The sequence below is a fragment of the Lissotriton helveticus genome, chromosome 3_1, assembly GCF_964261635.1.
Source record: "Lissotriton helveticus chromosome 3_1, aLisHel1.1, whole genome shotgun sequence".
Classification (NCBI taxonomy): domain Eukaryota; kingdom Metazoa; phylum Chordata; class Amphibia; order Caudata; family Salamandridae; genus Lissotriton; species Lissotriton helveticus.
The window spans coordinates 441,383,123-441,405,091 of record NC_136061.1 but is presented as its reverse complement, the minus strand read 5'-3'; the positions used below and the strand labels follow the sequence as shown (position 1 = coordinate 441,405,091).

Here is a 21,969-nt window from a genome sequence, read left to right as displayed (position 1 = left end):
CAAATGCTACAAATCAGCTTAAAAGGCAAAGTCTACCTTTTTAATCACTCACAGAGCACTAGGAGCTCGACAGACCGTCAATGGTAGGCTGACTGCTTTCTACTCGGTCTTAGTCGAAAGAGCTTAGTTAGTATTGTCTAAATCTATGAATCCTAAACAGCAACTAACTACTGAATTCTATTGAAATCAATGACAAATTAGGATCTCATCAGACCTACCTCATCAACACAATGATTACCTATGCCTTGAAAAAAATTACAGCTGAGTCAGAAAACTAAGAGTCCTTGGCATGCGGTCTGGGGGAATTGGTCAAGTTAAATCGCCGAAACTCAACAAGATCTAAATTTGGTCTTGTTTGATAAAAGCGCCTTCGAGAATAGCTTTGAATACAGGCGACTGCCAAACACCGAAGTGCAGTGCTGTGAACGCGTGTTTGGTGTGCAAACAAACATTGGTAGACACTGGTTCTGTCAGGAATTGTGCTGCATTAGTTGACGCTTCTTTGCGCAACTGTTTTTCTTGTGTAGTTGGTTAGAAACTATACCTCGAAACAAAACGTTATGATTTTTAACATGAAAACCCGTGCCGGAAGTACAGTACATCTCTCATGGTGTCTCGAAATAAGAAATTTGGATGAAACTAATGAGGGACAGATCTGTAATGAAAATTTGATGCATGTCTTTAAACATCAGTACATAGCATGACAGGGGGACGTTTTGGTTAGGTAAATTTCACTCTAACCACATTTGGATTACTTGCAGATTGATACTACAATCTACAGCAGGGCGGATAATTTCCTGACCGGCTGGTATGAGAGGATATGGCTGGTTGTGGGTAATTTTCCCCTTAATTTTCCGTCTTATGATTTGATAAAATATGGAGATATGTCTGGTCCAGAATTGGTTCTAATTGGTTTTAAATGTGTCTTTCAACTCGACAGTTTCCTGATTAAAAGATGTCCAACACTGGTGCGGTGACAGAGTGGTGAATCCTGATGAATCTGCCATAAAAAAATTTGGGCAGTGAAACATGTTGGTTACAGGTAGTGGTATGAGACAGCAAGCTACCAGCCTTTTTAACTCATCAGTACACACCTAAGTCAGTAATAAAGTGGTATAGTTGGTGTGTCTGTTGATTTTACGTTCACTCTGTATTGTTTGTCACGTCAGGGAGCTATTTCTTGAGCTCCTTGTTTAGCACCTTCTTGTTTTACACTTTTTGTGTTCTGACACTATTTTCTCATGGAAAAGGAATGGCAACCAATGATGAGAAAGGGGCATAGTATTGGTAACATCTGCCAAGTTCCCCGAGGGTGTTCACCCGTGAGGTGCCTTCCTCTCCGCCACACAATTTTTTGTTTTGACTGCTTAAGTGTGGGTGGATGGATTGTCTTAGTAGGGCAGACCTCATAGGATATGTCGAGTTGAATGCACACTGGAATTTCCTACTGGTAGTTACAAACAGTGGTTTGGTATGGACAGGATGGCATTAGAGAATACACACATAACCATAGAATTGAGAGGGGGTGAGTCTGGAACTATATGATAGATTATTCCAGCACATTATGTTCTCATGCCTAACAGACGAATGCTAACTAATGTCTAGGGTACAGGGATTTTTTGTCATTGACTTGTGTGATCTCTTCCAGATTTCTAGAGACATTTCTATCATTCAGTGAATATGACCAGAACCTAACATTTGGGATAAAAAGATATCCAGACATCCCCAAAGAAAACAAGTGCTTCCTTTCAGAGTCCAACCTTAATCTTCGACTTTTCTGTCAGGCCATTCCCATCTCAACAACCACAAATCGGTTTTAGTGATTGCAGCTTTATCACTTAGCAATCACCCCTCTTCCACTTGCTTTGCATGGCCAGAACCCCGTAATGTATTGGCTGGCTTCAGATTGCTCTTCCCTGCCACTCTTTTCTATTGCTTCTCCCAAAAATGTTTCTCCTCTAATACTCTTGAACTGCATCACAGCCTATGATAACTTGTAGTTGTTTTTTTAAATAAACAATAACTATTATGAAATTGTATGTAGAATCTACATTGCTAAACAAACAACTCACAAGGAAACTACCTTAAAGTTTTGAAATAGGTAACGTTTGTAGAGCAACATCATATTAATCAAGAAAATTCAAAAACAATAGGCAATGATTCTTACCTGGCAATGCTTGAAAAGAGTTTCAATCACTCTTGCACGCTGGGACACTTTTAACTTAAGCAGCGCGTGTAAGCTGTATACCAAATCATCAGGGGTCATCCTGCAGGCTTCTTGTGAGACACGGAGACACAACTGTGCAAAAGCTGGGTGCTCAAACATCAATGTGCGCTCATACCGTCTCTTCTCTTCAGGCATCTTTTTTGTTGAATCCCACATGGCAGTCAGACAGTTGCTGTGCTGCTTCCAAGATAGGGAATATTGGGTGGTAAGTTCTAGCACATCTGAGGGAGAAGTGCACTTTCGCAGAGCAACAGTAAAATCTTGTAGCTGTGATTCTTCCTGCATGAGGTGATTATTGTATTCCTCGATATTTGCATCTTTTTCCAAGGAGCTTGCAAAACTTTGCCTTACACCAAACTGTCGTCGTTTAGGAATTGAGCGGTGAAATCGATTTACAGAATTAGCAGACACTGCTCCAGGAATCTGAACCTGCTCTGACTGTTCACTTTTTTCACACGTGTCATCTTGTTCTGTGCTAGTTTCTGGACTTCTGTCTTCTGAACTACCCACTGGTCTATCTCCATGCAAAAAACGAGCGAGTGACCAATGCTTATAAGAAGTTGTTCTTGAGAGCTCTGTCCATGTGTTGTCTAGTTGAAACAAATGTAGTTTTCTCCTGAGGCAATAGTTTGCAGAAATTCCTGTGACACCGTGGTCCAGTGAAAGTCTGACTATCTGAACTTGTCCAATAGCCCTCAATAGGGAACGACTTGCACAACTGCTCATAGTGGAAATATGCAACTCAACTTCGTAAGAACCGTTTCATAAATATGAATTATCTTCCAAATACAACCAGACATAGTTAATCTTTTACCTGTAAAACAGAATCAGAAAAAAATAACAATTCTTATAAAGGAACAAAAAAAAACAATTTTTAACTGTGAAACAAACAAGACATTTAAATCAGAAGCAGTTAATTTCAAACTTTATTCAGTCGTGGCTTTGGAGCCAACAACGTTTTGCATTCTGTGGCTTGTGGCCTCACTTTTCTCATTATAAACTCGGCCCAGAAAGTTCTGCTGGTTTAAAACGAAACCAGTATTACAGAAGCAACCGGATATCCACAGGAATCTGGGTAAAATATATCCTTACAAAATACAATGGCTCATTCGCGATAATTGAATAACAACTTAGTTACTTGGGGGCACAATAAATAACCCATTGACTTAAATCAAACATTAAGTTGTACATTAGGCACACCAACACCACTGGATTCGTAATTCATAAATTATTGGGATTAATGGTCAAATATTTAAAAATAACCAACACAAAAGGGTGCTACAAAGTTAAGTAAAGACACAGTGCTACAATAAAGGGAGGGCTACATTCATTTTCTGACTGGGGCTTACTCATCAGAAAGAGAGGAATGCAAAAAAAAAGCAAGAATGAAGAGAAAGACAGGAAAACAGCAACAAAAGCAAGTCATATAGAGAGGTGGAAGAAAGAGACATGAGAGGAAATCTAGACCAGGAAACCTTGGTATCCACCAAGCCCAGAATTTGGCAGGGACAACCGAGAAGCTCTCACTGTGTCACAAATACTAAGCATTCACTGCGGCAGGTGAGAATCTGTGAGGCATCCTAAGTCTATTCTCTTGAGTACTCTCTCTGTCATGCCGACTGAAAAGTGGTTTCTCATAGGTGATTAAACAAGCCTGGTGAACTACATATGCCAAATTCCTATGTATTCACTATTTTAGTTTGTCGTGACTGGAATTTCATAAGCATCACTCCAAGAAAGACTAAATTGCCGAAGGGCCTCACATATCATTATAGGGACTTTCTGTCAGTGCTGGCTTATTAGTCAATAGCACGTATCCTACTGAGACTTGTACAAATTCAACATTTCACGTAATAGTTGTGGTTAAAAATTCACAACATTTGTAATACACCTAGACGAAAAGTCGGGACTGGCTAAAAGTCACCCTCATGACACGGTGCTAGGTGTCAGCTGTGAGAAAAGACCTGCAGTTTCACCGGTAAGCAGATGAGCGACCATTGACCCCACTAGGTAGCTCGCTCCCCTCCGCACAGCACCCCCTGTGCCTCCCTGCCCCAGCTGCCGCTGCTGAGTAAGTTCAAGGCCCTCCACCACCCGCAGGCTACCACCTGCGCCTCATCCCTGGTGGCCACTGGTAGGCCGTAGGTAGGTTTGTTCATCCTCCGCTTTATTGCTTTTATTGTATTGCCTATATTTTCATTGTTGTGTCTGTGACTGCTGTGGTCTGTCTTCCCCCGCTGCCTGTATGTGGTCTGTGCTCCTTTTTCTTCCCTCTGTTCCCCTCGTTGTCCCCGTGCTCTCCCTGCCCAGTTTTCCCTTCTGTTCCCCTCGCTGCCTCCGTGCCTCTCTACCCGTTCTGCCTTCTGTTCTTAGCTGCCCCTGTATTTCTGTATTCTGCCTCTGTGCCACTCGTTTTCCGGTATTTCTGTGCCCTTTTGCCTCCTGTGCCACTTGTTTTTCCATTATTTTTGTGCCCCTTTTGCCTTCTGTTCCACTCGTTTTTTGTGCCTGTCTGCCTTCTGTGCTACTCGTTTTTCCCTCGTTTTTGTGCCCCTTTTGCCTTCTGTTCCACTCGTTGTGTGTGCCCTTCTGCGCTCTGTTCAACTCTTTCTTCTGTGCCCTTCTGCCCTCTGTGCCACTCGTTTTTTGTGCCCTTCCGCCCTCTGTGCCAAACGTTTTTCCCTCGTTTTTGTGCCCCATTTGCCTTCTGTTCCAACTCGTTTTTTGTGCCTTTCTGCCCTCTGTTCCACTCGTTTTTTTGTGCCCTTCTGCACTCTGTGCCACTCGTTAGTCCCTTGTTTCTGTGCCCCTTTTACCTTCTGTTCCACTCGTTTTGTGCCCTTCTGCCCTCTGTGCCACTCGTTTTTCTGCCCCTTTTGCCTTCTGTTCCACTCATTTTTTGTGCTCTCCTGCCCTCTGTTCCACTCGTTTTTTGTGCCCTTCTGCCCTCTGTTCCACTCGTTTTTTGTGCCCTTCTGCCCTCTGTTCCACTTGTTTTTTTGTGCCCTTCTGCAATCTGTGCCACTCGCTTTTCCATCGTTTCTGTGCCCCTTTTACCTTCTGTTCCACTCGTGTTTGTGCCCTTTTGCCTTCTGTGCCACTTGTCTTTCCCTCGATTTTGTGCCCCTTTTTCCTTCTGTTACCTTCGTTGTCCCTCGCCGCTGCGTCCCCTACGGCCCGCCCCCTGACAGCCCACTGCCAATTTGCTGCCCCTGCCTCCCGCCTACCAGCTCCTCCTCCCTCCCACAACCCCATATAGGCCGGCTGCGGTGAGGAGAGCGACCCTTGACCCCACCAGGTAGGTCGCTCCCCCTCCGCACAACACCACATGTGCCTCCCTGCCCCAGCTGCCGCTGCTGAGGAAGTTTGAGGCCCTCCACCACCCACAGGCTACAACCTGCGCCTCATCCCTGGTGGCCAGTGGTAGGCCGTATGTAGGTTTGTTCATCCTCAGCTTTATTTTTTTTATTGTATTGCCTGTATTTTCATTGTTGTGTCTGTGACTGATGTTGTCGGTCTTCCCCCGCTGCCTGTACGGGGCCGTGCCCCTTTTTCTTCCCCTTGTTCCCCTCGCTGTCCCCGTGCTCTCTATGCCTGGTCTTTCCTTCTGTACCCATCGCTGCCCCCATGTCTCTGCCCGGGTATTCCCTTCTGTTCCCCTCGCTGCCCCCATGCCTCTCTGCCGATTCTGACTTTTGTTCTTAGCTGCCCCTGTATTTCTGTATTCTGTATTTCTGTATTCTGTATTTTGCCACGGAGCCACTCGTTTTTCCGGTATTTCTGTGCCCTTTTTGCCTTCTGTGCCATAATTTTTCCCTCGTTTTTGTGCCCCTTTTGCCTTCTGTTCCACTCGTTTTTTGTGCCCGTCTGCCTGTCTGCCTTCTGTGCCACTCGATTTTCCCTCGTTTTTGTGCCCCTTTTGCCTTCTGTTCCACTCCTTTTTGTGCCCTTTTGCCCTCTGTTCCACTCGTTTTTTAGTGCCCTTCTGCCCTCTGTGCCACTCGTTTTTCCCTCGTTTTTGTGCCCCATTTTGCCTACTGTTCCACTTGTTTTTTGTGCCCTTCTGCCCTCTGTGCCACTCGTTTTTCTCTCGTTTCTGTGCCCCTTTTACCTTCTGTTCCAGACCCTAACTCCACCCTCAGAGACACACTTGTCTACCGCCCCCCCCCCCCCCCCCCCGGACCCTGCCCCAGTTCAGCTTCATCGCCGACTTGATCAGCACGCATGCCCTGACCTCCACCGACTACATCCTCCTCGGAGACCTGAACTTTCACCTTGACAACAACAACGACAACAACTCCACAACCCTGATCGATAACCTCGCCAACCTCGGACTGAAGTAACTCGTCACAACGCCCACCCACTCTGCCGGCCACACGCTCGACCCGTCTTCTCCTCAAGCCTGTACGTCTCCGTCAGCCACACCACCGAACTCCTCTGGACCGACGACCGCTGCATCCACTTTGCATTCCAGAAACCCACCACACACCACCACACCCAACAGATCCCCCGCTGCTGCTGGAACTAAATCACAAAAGACCAACTACAAGCCAACCTCGCTCTCAGCCCACCCACCGAACCCTCCAACACCAACGACGCTGCCCACAGCCTCAGACGCTGGATCAAGGACTGCACCAACACCCTCGCCGAAGAAACCCCCCCACAGAGACCCAGCAAGAGGGCCAGCTGGTTCAACCCAGAACTCCTAGCCTCCAAGCTAGCCTGCCGGAAAATAGAGAAGAAATGGCACAGTGAAAAAACTCCGGACAGCCTCGCAGCACACAAGGACGCCATCCAAAGCCACCACCACCTCATCAGGGCGGCCAAGAGGACCTCCTACAAAGACCGCCTCGACAACAACGCACACAATAGCAAGGAGCTCTTCAAAATCGTGAAGTAAATCTCCAACCACAGCTCCAACACCAACGACATCCAGCTGTCGCAAGCCCTGTGCGACTCTCTCGCCACCTTCTTCCAACGCAAGATAGCAGACATCCACGACAGCTTCAACATCCAGACAGCCCCAACAGACAGCAACACAACAGATCCTCCGCACACCATCGACCACGACCCCCTGCTAGCCTGGGCCAGCATGAGCGTCGATGACACCATCAAGACCATGCGCACAATCCACTCCAGCTCTCCATCAGACCCATTCCCGCACCACGTCTTCAACAGAGCAAGCAGCTCCATCTCACCCCAACTGCGCAACGTCATCAATCTCTCCCTCGAGACCACGACCTTCCCAGAAATCTGGAAACACGCCTAGATCAACGCCTTACTCAAAAAACCTAAGGCAGACCCAAGAGACCTCAAGAGCTTCCGGCCCATCTCTCTGCTCCCCTTCCTAGCCAAGATCATCGAGAAAACCGTCAACAGACAGCAATCATGGACCCTTCCCTGTCAGCGTTCGCAGCAACCACAGCACCAAGACTGCCCTCATCGCTGCCACCGACGACATCAGGACCCTGCTGGACAACGGTGAGACCGCAGCACTCATCCTCCTAGACCTCTCTGCCGTCTTCGACACCGTCTGCCACCGCACACTACGCGCACGCCTCCACGCAGCAGGGATCCGAGACAAGGCTCTGTATTGGACCACCTCCTTCATCTCCGGCAGAACCCAGAGCGTCCACTCCCCCCATTCGGTTCCAAAGCCTCCGAGATCATCTGCGGCGTACCCCAGGGATCCTCCTTCAGCCCGGCGCTGTTAAACATTTACATGGTCCCGCTCGCACACGTAGCCTGACAGCACGACCTCAACATAATCTCCTACGCCGACAACACTCAGCTGATCCTCTCCCTCACAAAGGACCCGATCACCGCTAAAGTCAACCTCCATGAAGGAATGAAGGCCGTCGCCGACTGGATGAAGACCAGCCGCCTGAAGCTGAACTCGGACAAGACAGAGGTCATCATCCTCAGCTCCAACCCTTCAGCCTGGGACGACTCCTGGTGGCATGGCTAAAGGAAACAAAGTAAACAAAGGAGATATGATGCAGTGATTGCATAATTTTGTAGGCATGCACACCCTGCATGCTTCCCCATCCCCTTCTCAATATACCCATCTCATTCTGTAACCCATGGCCAACCTAAAAGAGCTACTACCTGGTTTTGCAACACCAAAAACATCGAACTTGCCACACTCTGTAACACAGCCATGAAGGCACTTCCAGCCTTCAACCGCAACTCCGACGTCAATGTTTTGACTACGTCGTGATACACAATGTTGCTCCACTACGAAACAAAAAGTCCCGTACCTTCTGCACCTTGGTTCAAGAAGTCCCTCTATGAAGAAAGAAAGAACCTGAGGGACCTGGAGAAGCAATGGAGACAATCCCATTCATCCATTTTTCTCGGTTAAGTAAGATCACGCTATCACAAACACATCCTTAGTGAAAAAGCGAATCACTTCAGAACCCACCTCGACTCTGCCAAGAAGAGACCTAAAAAGCTATTTGACCTAATTAAAACTACCAGCATCTCTTCCTCAACCATCACATTTGATGACTCTCCCAAGAAAGCGGTACAATTTGCACAATTCTTTGAGAAAAAAGTGAAATCACTCGTTGGCCATGTCACCCATCCTACGCCCTTAGGAACTGCAAATCCAAAGTCGCTTGGCACAACTTTGATGTCATCACTGAGGATGCCCTCCTCAAGAGCATTCTGAAAACAAAACCTTCAAACCATTCTATTGACCCCATCCCTAGTGACATTGCAATTGACTTCCACACCTACATGCTCCCCTACTGGACTAGTCTGGTTAAATCTTCCTCAGCCAAGGCTCATTTCCTGTTGCCCATCAAAACAGTCAGGTTACTCTAGTTCTAAAGAAACCCTTCTGGACCTATGTGCTGCCTTTCACACAGTTAATCATACCACTCTTCTGAACACATTAAAACAAATAATGGTTTTTAAAGGTACAGTGCTCAAATGGTTTGAATCATAAGTCTCTGGCAGATCTCAGAGGAATAAAATAGCGAACTGTCTCTCTACATCCAGACTGTGTACCAAGGCTTCCCTCAAAGCTCAATGCTTGTGCCCACCCTTTTCAATCTTTACATGAACTTCTGGGAAACCTTCTAGAAAAGTCCGTAATCCATCATCACCTCTATGCTGATGACACCCAATTCTACATAAAGGAGTCCTCTGCACATGACATTTCAATCCTGGACACGACCCTCAACTCCATCCATAATTGGATCCATAATTGGATGACATCTCATCATCTAATTCTGAATACCTCCAAAACTGAATTCATTCTTCTCTTTACCTCAAACTCTCCTCCTCCTGTTCAATCATGGATGGATAATATGAACATCCTTAACAACAAACCTACCATTGTTGACAGTGCCAAATCCCTAGCTATCATCCTGGACAAAAGACTTAACTTACATTCCCAAACCAACACCATGGTTAAAAATACTTGCTACCAACGGCACCTTCTCTGGTGGACTCGGCGTTTCATTCCTGAGCAAGACCTGAAAACTCTGGTCCAATATTTTGTTCTCTCCATACTGGGCTACTGCAATTCTCTCCTTGCTGGTCTCCCCTCTAAAACCCATCCTCCATTCAGCGGCACGTTTTGTCTATGGTGCCAAAAATAATGATCATAATACACCCATTCTGATTTCATTTTTTTGGCTTCCCATTGAAGCTTTGTCAAATTATAAGACTGCCTGCATCATCCATGAAGAGATTCACACTTCCACCCCTTGCTACCTGGCCAACAAACTCAAAATATCAGGCAACTTAAGACCAACTTACATGTCGAAAATGTACTGCTCGATCCTCCAACTTTCAAAAGGGAAAGATTTATAGCGCAATCCGTCTCAGGTAATGCAACTAGAACTTGGAATTCGCAACCTCCAAGCCTTCAGACCACGGCATATTTTGGGATTTTCAAAACATATCTTAAACCTCTTCTGTTCTAGAGACCTTTCTATGAATAACTCTCCTCATCCCAGGTCATGACTCTGATTTCCACTTATCACTCATGAGAGTTCAATTTTGTAAATATGTATTCTATACTTGTATAACCCTCATTGAGCCACCTTTTCAGATTTTGTAATTTTGAATGTATCGTTGTAACTTTCACTTTGCTTAATTGTAAAACTCTCGGACACCTACGGGTAAAGTTTGCATGATATAGAAATGCATAAATCAATACAAAATGACTTGAGTTTTTTTCTCATTGAAGTGTCGGTGGGTTGATCAACAGAGTGCTAGTGTGGGAAGAAAGCAGCAAAGCAGAGGGGCAGGGGTGTAGTAATGCAGGAGTGGGACGGAGGCAACACAGAGGGTGGGAGTTTGGGAGGAGAAGCAATGATCAAGAGAAGGAGAGCAGGGCTGAGGTAAGCAGGCAGGGGAAAAGCACATGGGCGAGAATGCAACAGGGACATGTGGCGGGGAGGAAGGACAAGCAAAAGGTAAGAGAAAATAAGGAAGCAGGTGAGGTAAGCAACAGAGGGAGTGGGTGATGAGGAGAACCATTGGGTTAGAGACCAGCATACAGGGGACGTGGAACATGTAGTGTAGGGGGCAACGAGGGAGAGGCACACTAGGGAAACAGTTGGGAAAACATACACTCTGGTAGAATGCTTAGGGCAAAATAAGCAGGTCTCTAAAAGTGAGCAATGGGAGGACACTAGTAAATTAGCAATGCTCCCCAGGCTGGACAGACCCAAGATGGACAAAGAAATCCATTGAATAAGAAGCAAGCATATGGCGCGACTGGAAATCCCACCCATTGTAAGCAGTTGGCCAGCTCCAAGCCCCTGTATGCTATTGGTAATGCCCCACAATAAGGCTCACACCAGACAGTACACACGCAGTCTATAGGCGCAATCTAACATACAAGCATTTGCAATGCAATAGGTCTCGCATTTACGAGAGTTTGAGCTATTGGCAGTGTAAATGACAAAGCCTTTTATTTATGTATTATTTTTAAAACAGATACATTAAAGGCATTCTCATTTACAATGCCAATAGCTCAAACTCTCACAAATTTAAGACCTTTAGCATTGCAAATGCGTTTGGCGCCCGTGCTATAAAGATTTTCTTTTTAAGCGGAAGGAGAGATATGACAGAGCGTGGACAAAGCGATTTAAGAAAATAGTGCTTGGAGGCTATAATTAAAGCCTACCATGTAACAACAAACGTAACAGGGGTGTCCTTATGGGAGGTTACAAAATAAGACAAAGTGGTAATAAGGAGGGACTACTAAGCCTATTGACCAATGAAAAGCCACAGTTCACAGTGGACAATGACACAAGCCAATGAAAAATATGGACTGAGAGTGGGCGGAGCTTCAGGTCCATACTTGAATACAACATGCCTCCCAGAGCAGAGTATGCGCTGCCCAGGCTCGACCTAAAAAGAGGGGCTGCCTCTCTGCTATGTTCACAAGGGCCTTCATGAACATTCATATCAGTTATCACAGGATGAATTGTCTTAGAAAACGTTTGATGAAAAACACTATTACCGAATGAATGGTACGCAATGTCTCGACAGCTAAAAGATGAAAGGCTGTCCAGCTTAAACTGCAATTTGTGGCACACAGATACAACAGCTCACTAATCTATCACATTAAAGCAGGGGGAAGCTTCCTTGGATGTAACGGACGAGGATGGGGGTGGTGGGAGACCAGCCCTTGAAAAAACCAAGCTAGACTCACATCACCACCTCTCATCTTACCAAGGTCAGTAAAAAGGGTACCGATGTTGATAGGTAATAACTAATGTTACTATTCAAAGTTCTTTGAAGCCCACGCCACGGTATTACATGCTATAAAATGAAAGGCAATAAATGACTAATCAGACACTTGGATTGGAGCAAGTGACTTGCAGATAATATATAAATTACATCAGGAAGTGCAAGACCCTTCAACCCCCCATCCCCTACCCTCTTCCAAACTAAAGTTTGAATCGAATGTAGGTCAACAAAATAAGGATGCACAGGGTGGCAGGCTACCCAGGTTAAGCCAGGGCGAATAAACGATGTTGTGACTTTACTTTGAGTCATAAATCACTTGATTAAAAATGTGAGAGCGGTAACAATTGAGCACCAAAGCTTTAATAACACACAGGTAGACTATGAATCTTCGTTTTCACAGAGCATGACAGCAAAGGAAGAGATCTGTGCTCAGATACATGGACAAGAGGTAACCTGAAACGGCCTGGGCCACACAAACTGCACACATTCGTGGGAGCTGCGCCCCAGCGCCAACCTGCTCAGATTCCAGCCCCGTCTTTGCACTCTGGCAAAGATCCTAAGTGGTGCAAATGCTGAATGTTCACTTTCTGGGGCACGAGGGTCTAAAAAAACTTGGGGACCAATTTACAAAGGCATTTTCGTTGGTAAGCATACTTTTACAGCCCACAATTACAGTTTTTTTGGCATTCAGTTTTCACCAAAAGACTCCGTAGCAGGCATAAATGCTCTTACTACTGCGTAATTGTGTGCCACAATAGCTTACGAATTACACAAACACCTTCAAATGGGCATAATAAAGTGTGCCGCTTACCAAGTGCAGGTGGTACATTTATTGCATGGTGGAGCAGGGAGACCCCCGGGAGCGGAGGGAGGAGGTTGGGCAGAGCAGCAAATGCTACAGAAGATGGCACTGTTGTGTGTTAGGAGAACAAAAGCAAAGTAAATACCGCCTTGAATAGGGACCTTGTTTCCATTCGAAGAGCGCGGTTCGCAGTTTATCACCCATAGTGGGCACCATTACACCGCGGGGTGAAGCCGTCCAAAGAATGGGGTTCATGTTCCACCCTGGTCCTGCGGAAGTTCTAGTGCTGATCCAAGTCATTACATGTATGCATTGGTCGACGTGGGGGAAAAAAAGAAGGGGAACTGTGGGCGGAGACTCCGAGGGCGGGGAAAACCCAAGGATTGGATCAGTGGGCGGAGTCACAAGTGTGGCCAGAATGTGCCAAGCATCCCAATTTGTAGTATTTGTTTGGCATTTCACCGACCAGTTACAGCTTATTGTGTAATTTAATTCAACCAATGGATACACTTGATTATTTAAGGTTTAATAGGAGTTATTGGCATTTACATATTTATTTATTTTATTTATTTATTCAAAGTTTTATATAGCGCGAACAAGATCCTTACAGATATCAGAGCGCTTCACAAAGACAGGGTAGGGGCAGTAGGAGTGAACAGAGATAATGGGAGCAGTATAATAGTCACTAACATGGTGGGGTAATAGTAACATACATAAAACATATCAAAATACAGTCAGGTAAACAAGTGATATAAGACGGCACAAGTCATTGATCCCACTGCAGGGGTGTTCAGGTGCACCTTGGGTGTGTGGATGGCTTATACCAAAGTCTTAGTGTAGCGAGAACACTGAGTGGGGGCATCTGGTGAGTGAATCAACGTGTATCATATATTGGTAGTGACAACATCAAGTTAGAAGTATAGTGCCAGAGGGCAAGGTGAACAGTGATACAAGCAATGCAGAGTCTCTGATCCAGCACCAATCATGTTCAGGAGATCTTGGCCAGAAGGATGGATTTCACCTCTTTCTTGAAGAGTGCAGTGGAGGAGATCAGCCTAGTTTCAGGCGGGAGCGCGTTCCAGATCCTGGGTGCCATTCCAGAGAAGGAGCGCTTGTATGTTTTCTCTTTCCGGAATCTACGAGGTTTCAGGAGTAGGTTTTTTTTGCTTCTATTGGACCTCGAACCTCCTGAGATAGACAACTTTTGAGCGAGGTAGTTGGGTGCATTGTGGTGCACGGCCGCGTGTGCCATAACTGCAATTTTTAGCTGTATTCTGGCTTCAAAAGGCAGCCATTTTAGAGACTTTAAGTCTGGGGATATATGCGAATGTTTTCTTGAGCCAGTAATGAGTCTTGCTGCAGCGTTCAGGGAGGCTCTTAAGGGTGCAGTTGTGGTTAGCGGGAGTCCGCTGAGGGCCACAATTCCGTAGTCTATTCGAGGGATGACTAGAGCTTGTACAGCAGTTTGGAAGTCTTTGGCAGGGAGGAAAGGTTTAATTTTCCTCAATGTGTTGATTTGGAAATTAGCTGCTTTTGTGGCTTTGCTAACGTGCTGCTGCATGTTGAGCTTGGCGTCGAGTGTGATGCCTAGGGATTTCGCTGAGTCCACGATGGTAGGTTGGACATTGAGTGCTGTTAGGTTATTGAGCCATGTTTGGGTGGTGGAAGTTTTCGCCGGGGGTGAGATGAGTAGGAACTCGGTTTTCAGAGCATTTAGTTTGAGGTGATTATCTGCCAGCCAAGATTGAGTGTTAATAAGCGTGGAATTCAGATGTTTGATATCTTCCGGAGATTGTAGCTTTAGGTAGAGTTGTGTGTCGTCGGCGTACATATAGAATTGGACATTGGAAGTTTGGAGCAAGGTGGCGAGCGGTTCCATGACGAGGTTGAACAGTGTGGGGGAGAGGGAGGATCCTTGTGGAACACCTAGATCTGCAGGCACAGGTGTGGATAGCACATTGTCGATCTTGAACTTCTGTGACCGATTGTGAAGGAAGGACGAAAACCATTTGAGAACAGTTCCCGATAGACCCATTCTAGTGCTTAGCAGCTCCAGCAAGTTCTCATGTTTGACCGTGTCAAATGCTGACGAGAGGTCAAGAAGGATGAGGAGGCAGGACTCATTGCGATCAAGAATTTGGAGGGCGTCATCAATTATGTGTGTCATAGCTGTTTCCGTGCTATGTTTCGCTCGGAAGCCTGATTGATGAGGGTTGAGGAGGTCAAATTGGTCAATGTGTTTAGTTAGTTGTAGTTGGACACATTTTTCCAGCAGTTTGGCCAGGGTGGGGATATTGGTGATGGGCCGGTAATTGTTTAGGTCAGATGGATCAGCTGTAGGTTTCTTGAGTATAGGCGTGACTTGCCCCACCTTGAGGGAGTCCGGAATGAGGCCTTGTTGCAGGGAGCTGTTGATGATTTTGGTCCAGAGAGGGAGGAGCAAGGGGATGAAGTCTTTTACAGCATTAGCAGGTAGAGGGTCTGTGAGGTGATTAGAGGGCTTCAAGGTGCAGAGCAGTTTGCGTATTGCTTCTTTCGAGTAGGTATCGAAGTGCAGCCAAGATGCCTTGTTTTTAGGTTGAGTGTAAGACATTCTGGTGTTGTTGGGGAATCGACTTACTTCCATGATGAGGTCATTTCTTATGTTGTCAGTCTTTAGCTTAAAGAAAGCGGAGAAGGTTTCACAGTGTGGGGTGTCGCTTGATGTGCTGTTTGATTGTAGGGGTTGAGTCTTTGTTTGGGTCTTGATTAGTTCGAACAGCTTTCTTGGCCTGTTTTTTGCTCGGTCCAACTGGCGGCTAAAGAAGTCCGCCTTTGTGCGCTTTATTTTCCTGAAGTAGGCGTTTCTCTTGTTCTTAAGCCTTTTGAGGTGCAGTGCTGAAGGGTCCGATCTCCAGGTGCGCTCTGCCATTCGCATAGTACGCCTGTCGTCATTGAGTCTATCATCATACCAGGGGTTAGAAGTTTTGGTGGAGACTCTCTTCAGTTGCAGTGGGGCGACTTCATTGACTACTGTGTTCATAGAGTCAAGGTAGTGGTCCATCAGTGATTGAACATCCGAGGCACCTGAAGGGGAAGGAGGAGATTGCCGATGTGGGGAGGCAGGGTAGAGGGGTTAAGGTTCTTCATGTCCCTTTTCCATGTTTTGGATTTGATTGGTTGAGCTGGGATAGGTTTAACTTTTTCATTGATAAAGAAGGTGATAATGTGGTGATCAGACCAGTCGCAGGGTTGAATCGCCTCCAGTTGTGTTGAATTCTCTTTGGCAATGATGAGATCGAGTATCGAGCCTTTGTCGTGTGTTGGTCTATCGCATATTTGGGTGAGGTCAAGCGCATTAAGGAAAGATTTGAGGCTATTCACCACTGTGTCTTTCTGATCGTTCCAGTGAAGATTGAAGTCACCCAGGTAGACTTGGGTTGTCTGCCGACCGGCATTGGAAGTGATCATGTCCATGAGTTGTTGGGTGAATATGAGATTGTCACCAGGCGGGTGATAGATGAGATGTAAAGCACAAGCTTGTTTGCCCTCGCTGGTGATGTCGAGGCAGAGGAGTTGACTGGAGGAGAAGGAGGGGGGGGTGATTTTAGTAACGGAGAGGTTGCTCCTAAAAATGCATGCAATTCCACCGCCCGTCTTGCCAGGAGACCTGTCCAGCCTAATGATGTGATAATTGGGGGGGACTAGTATGTCCATAATCGGGGTAGAGGCTTCAGTAAGCCACGTTTCCGTTAGAATGGCTAGGTCCAGATCCCTAGCTGAGACGAGATCGGCGATGTCGGAGGAGTGTCTCTGGGCCGATCTGCAATTGAGTAGGATGCATTTGAGTTTGGGAGAGAGAAGGGTGGTCGAGCTTTCTAGTGTGAGGGGAACTTTTCTGAGGTTATTAGGGACGGAACCTCTATTGTTGAGTGTTGGGAGCCTCAGAGGGTTTGTGAGAATTGTGGGTATGGGGATGTGTGCGTTGGATATGTGTTTTACCGGACCTGGGCCATAAGAGCGTAGTAGAGAGCATAATTCACGGTCCGACAATGGGTTGAGGACACGACGGGGGCGGTGGGCGTTAGTGCGAACGGGGATAGTCGGCCAGCGCGGGTGTCGTTGGAGGCGAGGGTATGTAGGGAGGGTGCGTCGTTTGTAGGGTAGAGGGATGGTGGGAGGTAGACTGGGCTGTGAGGAGAGAAGCTCTTTGATTGCGTGGACATACATTCACAAAGTGAAGCAAGAGGGTCAAATCAAGCACATTCCTAACACACATATGTACACGAGCAGACTAATAGGTCTCCTAGTTGTTTCACAATATGTAGAGATTCTCCGATAACAGCAGTAGTTGGACATCACAAACAATTCACAAAGTGGGATATATTTCCAATCACACAATGTCCCAAATACATTTAAAAGTGGAATCACAAGCCATTTGTCTCCAAGCCATGTAGTTTCACTCATTAGCACTTCTCCTCCCTTCTTCCACAAGAGCAGTTCAAACATAAATGGCAAAATATCCTAGTTTGCAAATGTTTTCCAGATAATTATGGCTCTGCCATATATGCCACATAATACATCATCCACTGCATAATCCTACAGTTTTAACTAATCATTTTTGTAGCTCAAACGGATAAAAAGTTACTAAAAAACGAGACTTGAGTTTCTGCAAAGTACACTGCCCTTTGCAAAGGTTGCCTGATCACCTTTCATACTGCTGCATTTGTATGTTATACTGATACTGATGAGGCGGAATCTTTGCAGAGACTTAAAATGTGTACAAATGTCTAAATAATAAAGTATAAGAAAATATATGGCATTATGCTGCAGCCTTTTTTTGTTGCATAATTTAGTCAACACTGCGGCATCATTTTGTCCCCCATTGCTGCATAATTCCAGTGGCTCCAGAGCCGGTAGCAAATGTTAGAAGTGCTTGTGCATGTAGCAGAGAGACTGTGAAGTTTGGTGTGTGTGCAAATCCTGTATTGCCGATCCTTGGTGAGTTGTAGCTACTACTGCTGAAACAAGGCCAATGGAGGTAACAATGGGTGTGGCGGACTGGCATCGATAGCAGGGCCGGCATTAGTGCTGGTGGCGCCCTGTGCAACAATGTTAGTTGGTGCCCCCATGATCACTTACACCTCTGACTCCCTCACTACCATCCTTTAACAGTCCCCCTCAGGTCTCCATAACCACACTCTTTCTCAGATGCATTTAATTTGATTTACGGCGCCACTCATACCAGTGTACTGTGTCAGAGCACTATACATTTCACACAATACACAGAGACAATCATTTATATGTGTGTAAATCACTGTATAGGAAATGTTACATAAGACAACGGACTACAAAGGTGTAGAAGCTACATGACAATCATACTAGTAGGCAGTATAGTTTAACAGATCACTGTTCTATGTTAGGATTTTAACTTATAGACTGCAAGTAACAAAAGGATCTCGCTGACAAAAGCAGTAACATACTAACCTAGTTAACATGATGTCCACTTTGTGAATTGCATGGTACATGTTCTTTGCAGCAGGCACATTAACCCTCTGTGCTACCTTTCCAGGAGTCAACCCTTCCACTAGACAAAACTCTGATCTCTCTCTAGGAAGAACATAAATCACCGAAGTTATCATGACATTTTTATTGCTGCTGAAAATTGCTGGAGGCCAGGAAGGAAGCAGCAAGTTTTTTTAAACCATAATATACTTGCCAACACTACGCACCCACCCGAAATAGGTACCCAGTGCAGTCACGCCATAGGCACCGCCCTAAACTGCTCTCAAGGTTCATGTGACCTCAGTGACAGAGTCACAGTGACTGGATCACTGTTGCTGTAGGGTGTGCTGCTTCGTAGGCCTGCCCGCAAGACTGGAGATTAACATGGATTGTGGTGGACAGGCCTTCAAGGTTAAACCACAAATGGCACTGCTAGGGTACACCTGCTTGTGCTAAGACATCAGGCCTTCTAGGGTATTTCGGGGCCTTCAAAGGTCAAGCATGGGAATATGCTCCCTCAGTAGAGTGGTCTGGTGCACTGGTCATGAAGGCTGAACCCGGTTCCCCAGTTCCAAATTCGACAGCTCTGGCCATAGAGTCACATCCTCTCCCCCACTGAACACCATACTGCCCCACTGAGAGAAACTCGCACTGCCTTCAGCTACAAACAAATTGTGCCCACTATAAACACTTGGATGTGGCTCAATACACATTATGCACTTGATAAGAGTAATATCCTGCCTAAAAAAAAAGTAAAAGCAAACACTCATAGGGAGTGCAAGATTAAGTAAGGCATGTGAAATGTAAGCAGAAAAAACATGGTTACCTTAACGATCTCTCACTCACTATTCAGTAATCAGCGAGGGGTTTTACCTGAAAAGTTAAGGACATGACTACAGGGCCCTGAAGGTAACCGTTTCAATGTCCATTACTTATATCCTTACAAAACGTAAGCATTATGGTATAAAAAGACCACGTCCATAAACACAGAGCCATTGTACACAATGCTGTTCAAAGAAAGACGAGAAAACAAAACCAATCTGACCACTTTGCAACCACTCTGTCTTGCTTTATTTAGTTATGTATTTATTTTTCATATTTAAAACCTTTTATTTCTCTCCATCCCGAGGCTGCACTTTGGAATAGTAAAATGTCAGAAAAAGGGCATTTCCCGTAAGAGTGTTTTTCTTTTTTGGATCCATTTCACAGGGAAGCAACTAAATGAAAGTAGGGAAGAGAGGTTGTGAACCGTTTCTTCAAGTTGCGGTTTTCAGTAAGCAACAAGCGCCGTGTCTGCCTTGAAGTGTGAGCACGCAGTGGGAGCGTGTGAGGCAGAGGAGGCGCCATGCGCGCGCACATTGCATGTCCGTGCGCGCATATGATTTGTCTCCCTTCGCTCATCAAAGCCACAACAATAGCGGCTCGCCAAGCGAAACAGAGCATGCGCTGCATTCGCTAGGCGAGACCTAAAAAATGAAACAAAAAGACTGCATTGTGACATCTGGTAAAAAAAAAGGCTTTTATCAATCACTCTATTTAATGTGTACAATATGCCGCTTCATGTGGGAGATTTAAGTGTCAATATTGAGCCCTCTGCACAGATCTATGTGTAACCTGCATATGTTCTTAATTCCAGCACGATGATCTCATTTTATCATATTCAAAGTATGTGTTGATGACAGGACACTTTACGGTGCTAATAAACAGCATAATCTGCTGTAGTAGATTAATAAAATATATAATCATTATAAAAATTTAAAATATGTAGTTGTCAAATGAAAAAGCAAAAGATTTGTGAAATGTTCCAACATTTTTAGAGTAAAACACTTCAAAAATTCTTAAAAGTAACAGAACATATAAGTTAAGGTTCTTCAATGAAGAAGAAGAAAAAAATAAGCTCTAATGGATGAGTATATCGTGGCAGCTCTGAGAGAGCTCCATGGAGGCAAGAGATCACCAGGATATGACATAGTGGATAAAGTCTTTTTTGTTTACTTTATTTTAAATTTTAGCAAATAAGGTATTGTACATAATCAACAATCATTTGTCACATGGTAGTTTTTGCATTCCATCCTCATTTACATACAGTGGTACATTAAAAGCCCCGGCAAGTTCTGTTATATAGACTGTACGAGAGACCAGCTCCCCTAAAGATCAAGAGGGGTTACCTTTTACTCTGCTGCATGCGCTATGTCTACACTGTACCCTACTGGACACTGCAATCATTCATTGTTGTTAAGGGTGTGAGTTGGATGGTTCCTAAAGTTCAAGGAGGTATGTGCCATATGTTGCGTGGCCTAGATGTTGGTGGCTGAATATGTGCGTAGAGTTCACTATTCATGTTGCAATGTATTAGGCTGTTGAGCCAGGCCTTTTGCCCAGGTGGGTTCCTGCTCCCCCAGCGTAAGGCCTATTCCCTCTTAAAGAGCATGAACGCTATGGCCACAAAGTGGTGCAATGTTTTTGGGACATCATGCACAAGCCCCAGCAGTGCCTGCAGTGGAGCAGGTGAGTGTGAGTTGAGTCATGCGTGACAATTCCATAAATATAGTCCTCCAATACGTAAAGGGTGGCAGCTTATGACGGTGACTGAGTGATACCAGCCATGACTGCATACAGCAATGGTACCATTGAAAGTCAGTCAGTGGAAGACCGAGGTACAGTTCCCATGAGGCGTGACCACTGCATTCCGGGTAGGAAGCAGGGCCATGCAGGATTTGTACTGCTTGGATATCTGGTGATCCCCACCCTTGTCTGCTATAAGCAATGCCAAAGGTGGAAAATCATCTGTTCAAGGTTGTAGCTGGGGATCTGGGCTCTGAACGCCCCTGCAGCCGCCGCAAAAACAAATTGGTACAGTATGGGAACTTCTTAAAAGCAGGTATCCTCTGTACAGGAAAAGACGTGCCTGTCAGGGAACAGGTCTCCAATGGTGTTCAAGGAGTACCTGGCTAGGGTGCGCCGGCCAATGTGCATCCTGCTCAACGGGTAGCCAAGTATTTGCTGCTAAAGGAAGAGCAGATGAGTACAAGAAGTGACCTCCTTTTACCCGGTTCAGTCTCTTCCAGGCCCAGGGGGTCGTCGAAACCATCTGGATATCGTGTGGGTTGTGTGGCAGTCCCGCCAGCAACAACGCAGCCAGCGGGATGGGGTACGTTAGGTCCGCCTCCGGCTTGGCATACGGTATCCTGGGGTCTGGGTGGTACCAATGTCGGACAAAACTACACTGGGCTACCAGAGAGTATATGGGAAATTTTGGGACTCCAAGGCCTCCGCGCTCGTACGGTAAAGTCAACGTGTACCTGCTGATCCTGGTTTGTTTTCCTCCACATGTAAATTGTAATAACAATGTACGAAGCGTTGCAAAAAACGCGTTGGTCAATGGGAAAGGATGTTGTGGAACAGGTACAAGAATTGGGGCAGCACCACTATTTTAACCAATAGCTGGCCTGCCACAGTTAAGTGAAGCTTCAACCAACCCTCGATCCGGTGCGTTTTTCCACCACTGGCCCATTATTGAGCTATTATTTGGTCTGATTCTCTATGGATATATATCTCCAGATATTTGATGGAGTATTCACACCACACTAGAGGAAATTCAGTACCCATGCTATAGGGGGCTGATGTCAAGAGAAAGATCTCAGATTCGTCCCAGTTTATGTGCAGCCTGGACAAAGCACCGTATCGGATTATTTCTCTCAGTATGGGGGCTATATTCTCGCTCGGGTGCAGCACATAG

At 45.7% G+C, this 21,969-nt stretch overlaps 1 protein-coding gene across 6 annotated transcripts in view; it reads right to left on the bottom strand.

The window, feature by feature from the left end:
• Nucleotides 1-21,969, bottom strand: part of FASTKD2 (FAST kinase domains 2) — a 328,458-nt gene that overhangs the window by 278,922 nt on the left and 27,567 nt on the right. For all 6 annotated transcript variants that reach the window (XR_013608646.1, XR_013608644.1, XR_013608645.1 and 3 more), the window contains exon 2: nt 2,168-3,041. Coding sequence is in view for 3 of the 6 variants with exons in the window: in XM_078680305.1 (XP_078536431.1) it covers nt 2,168-2,953 (786 nt within the window). In the remaining 3 variants the exon portion in view is untranslated. The remainder of the gene's footprint in view (nt 1-2,167; nt 3,042-21,969) is intronic.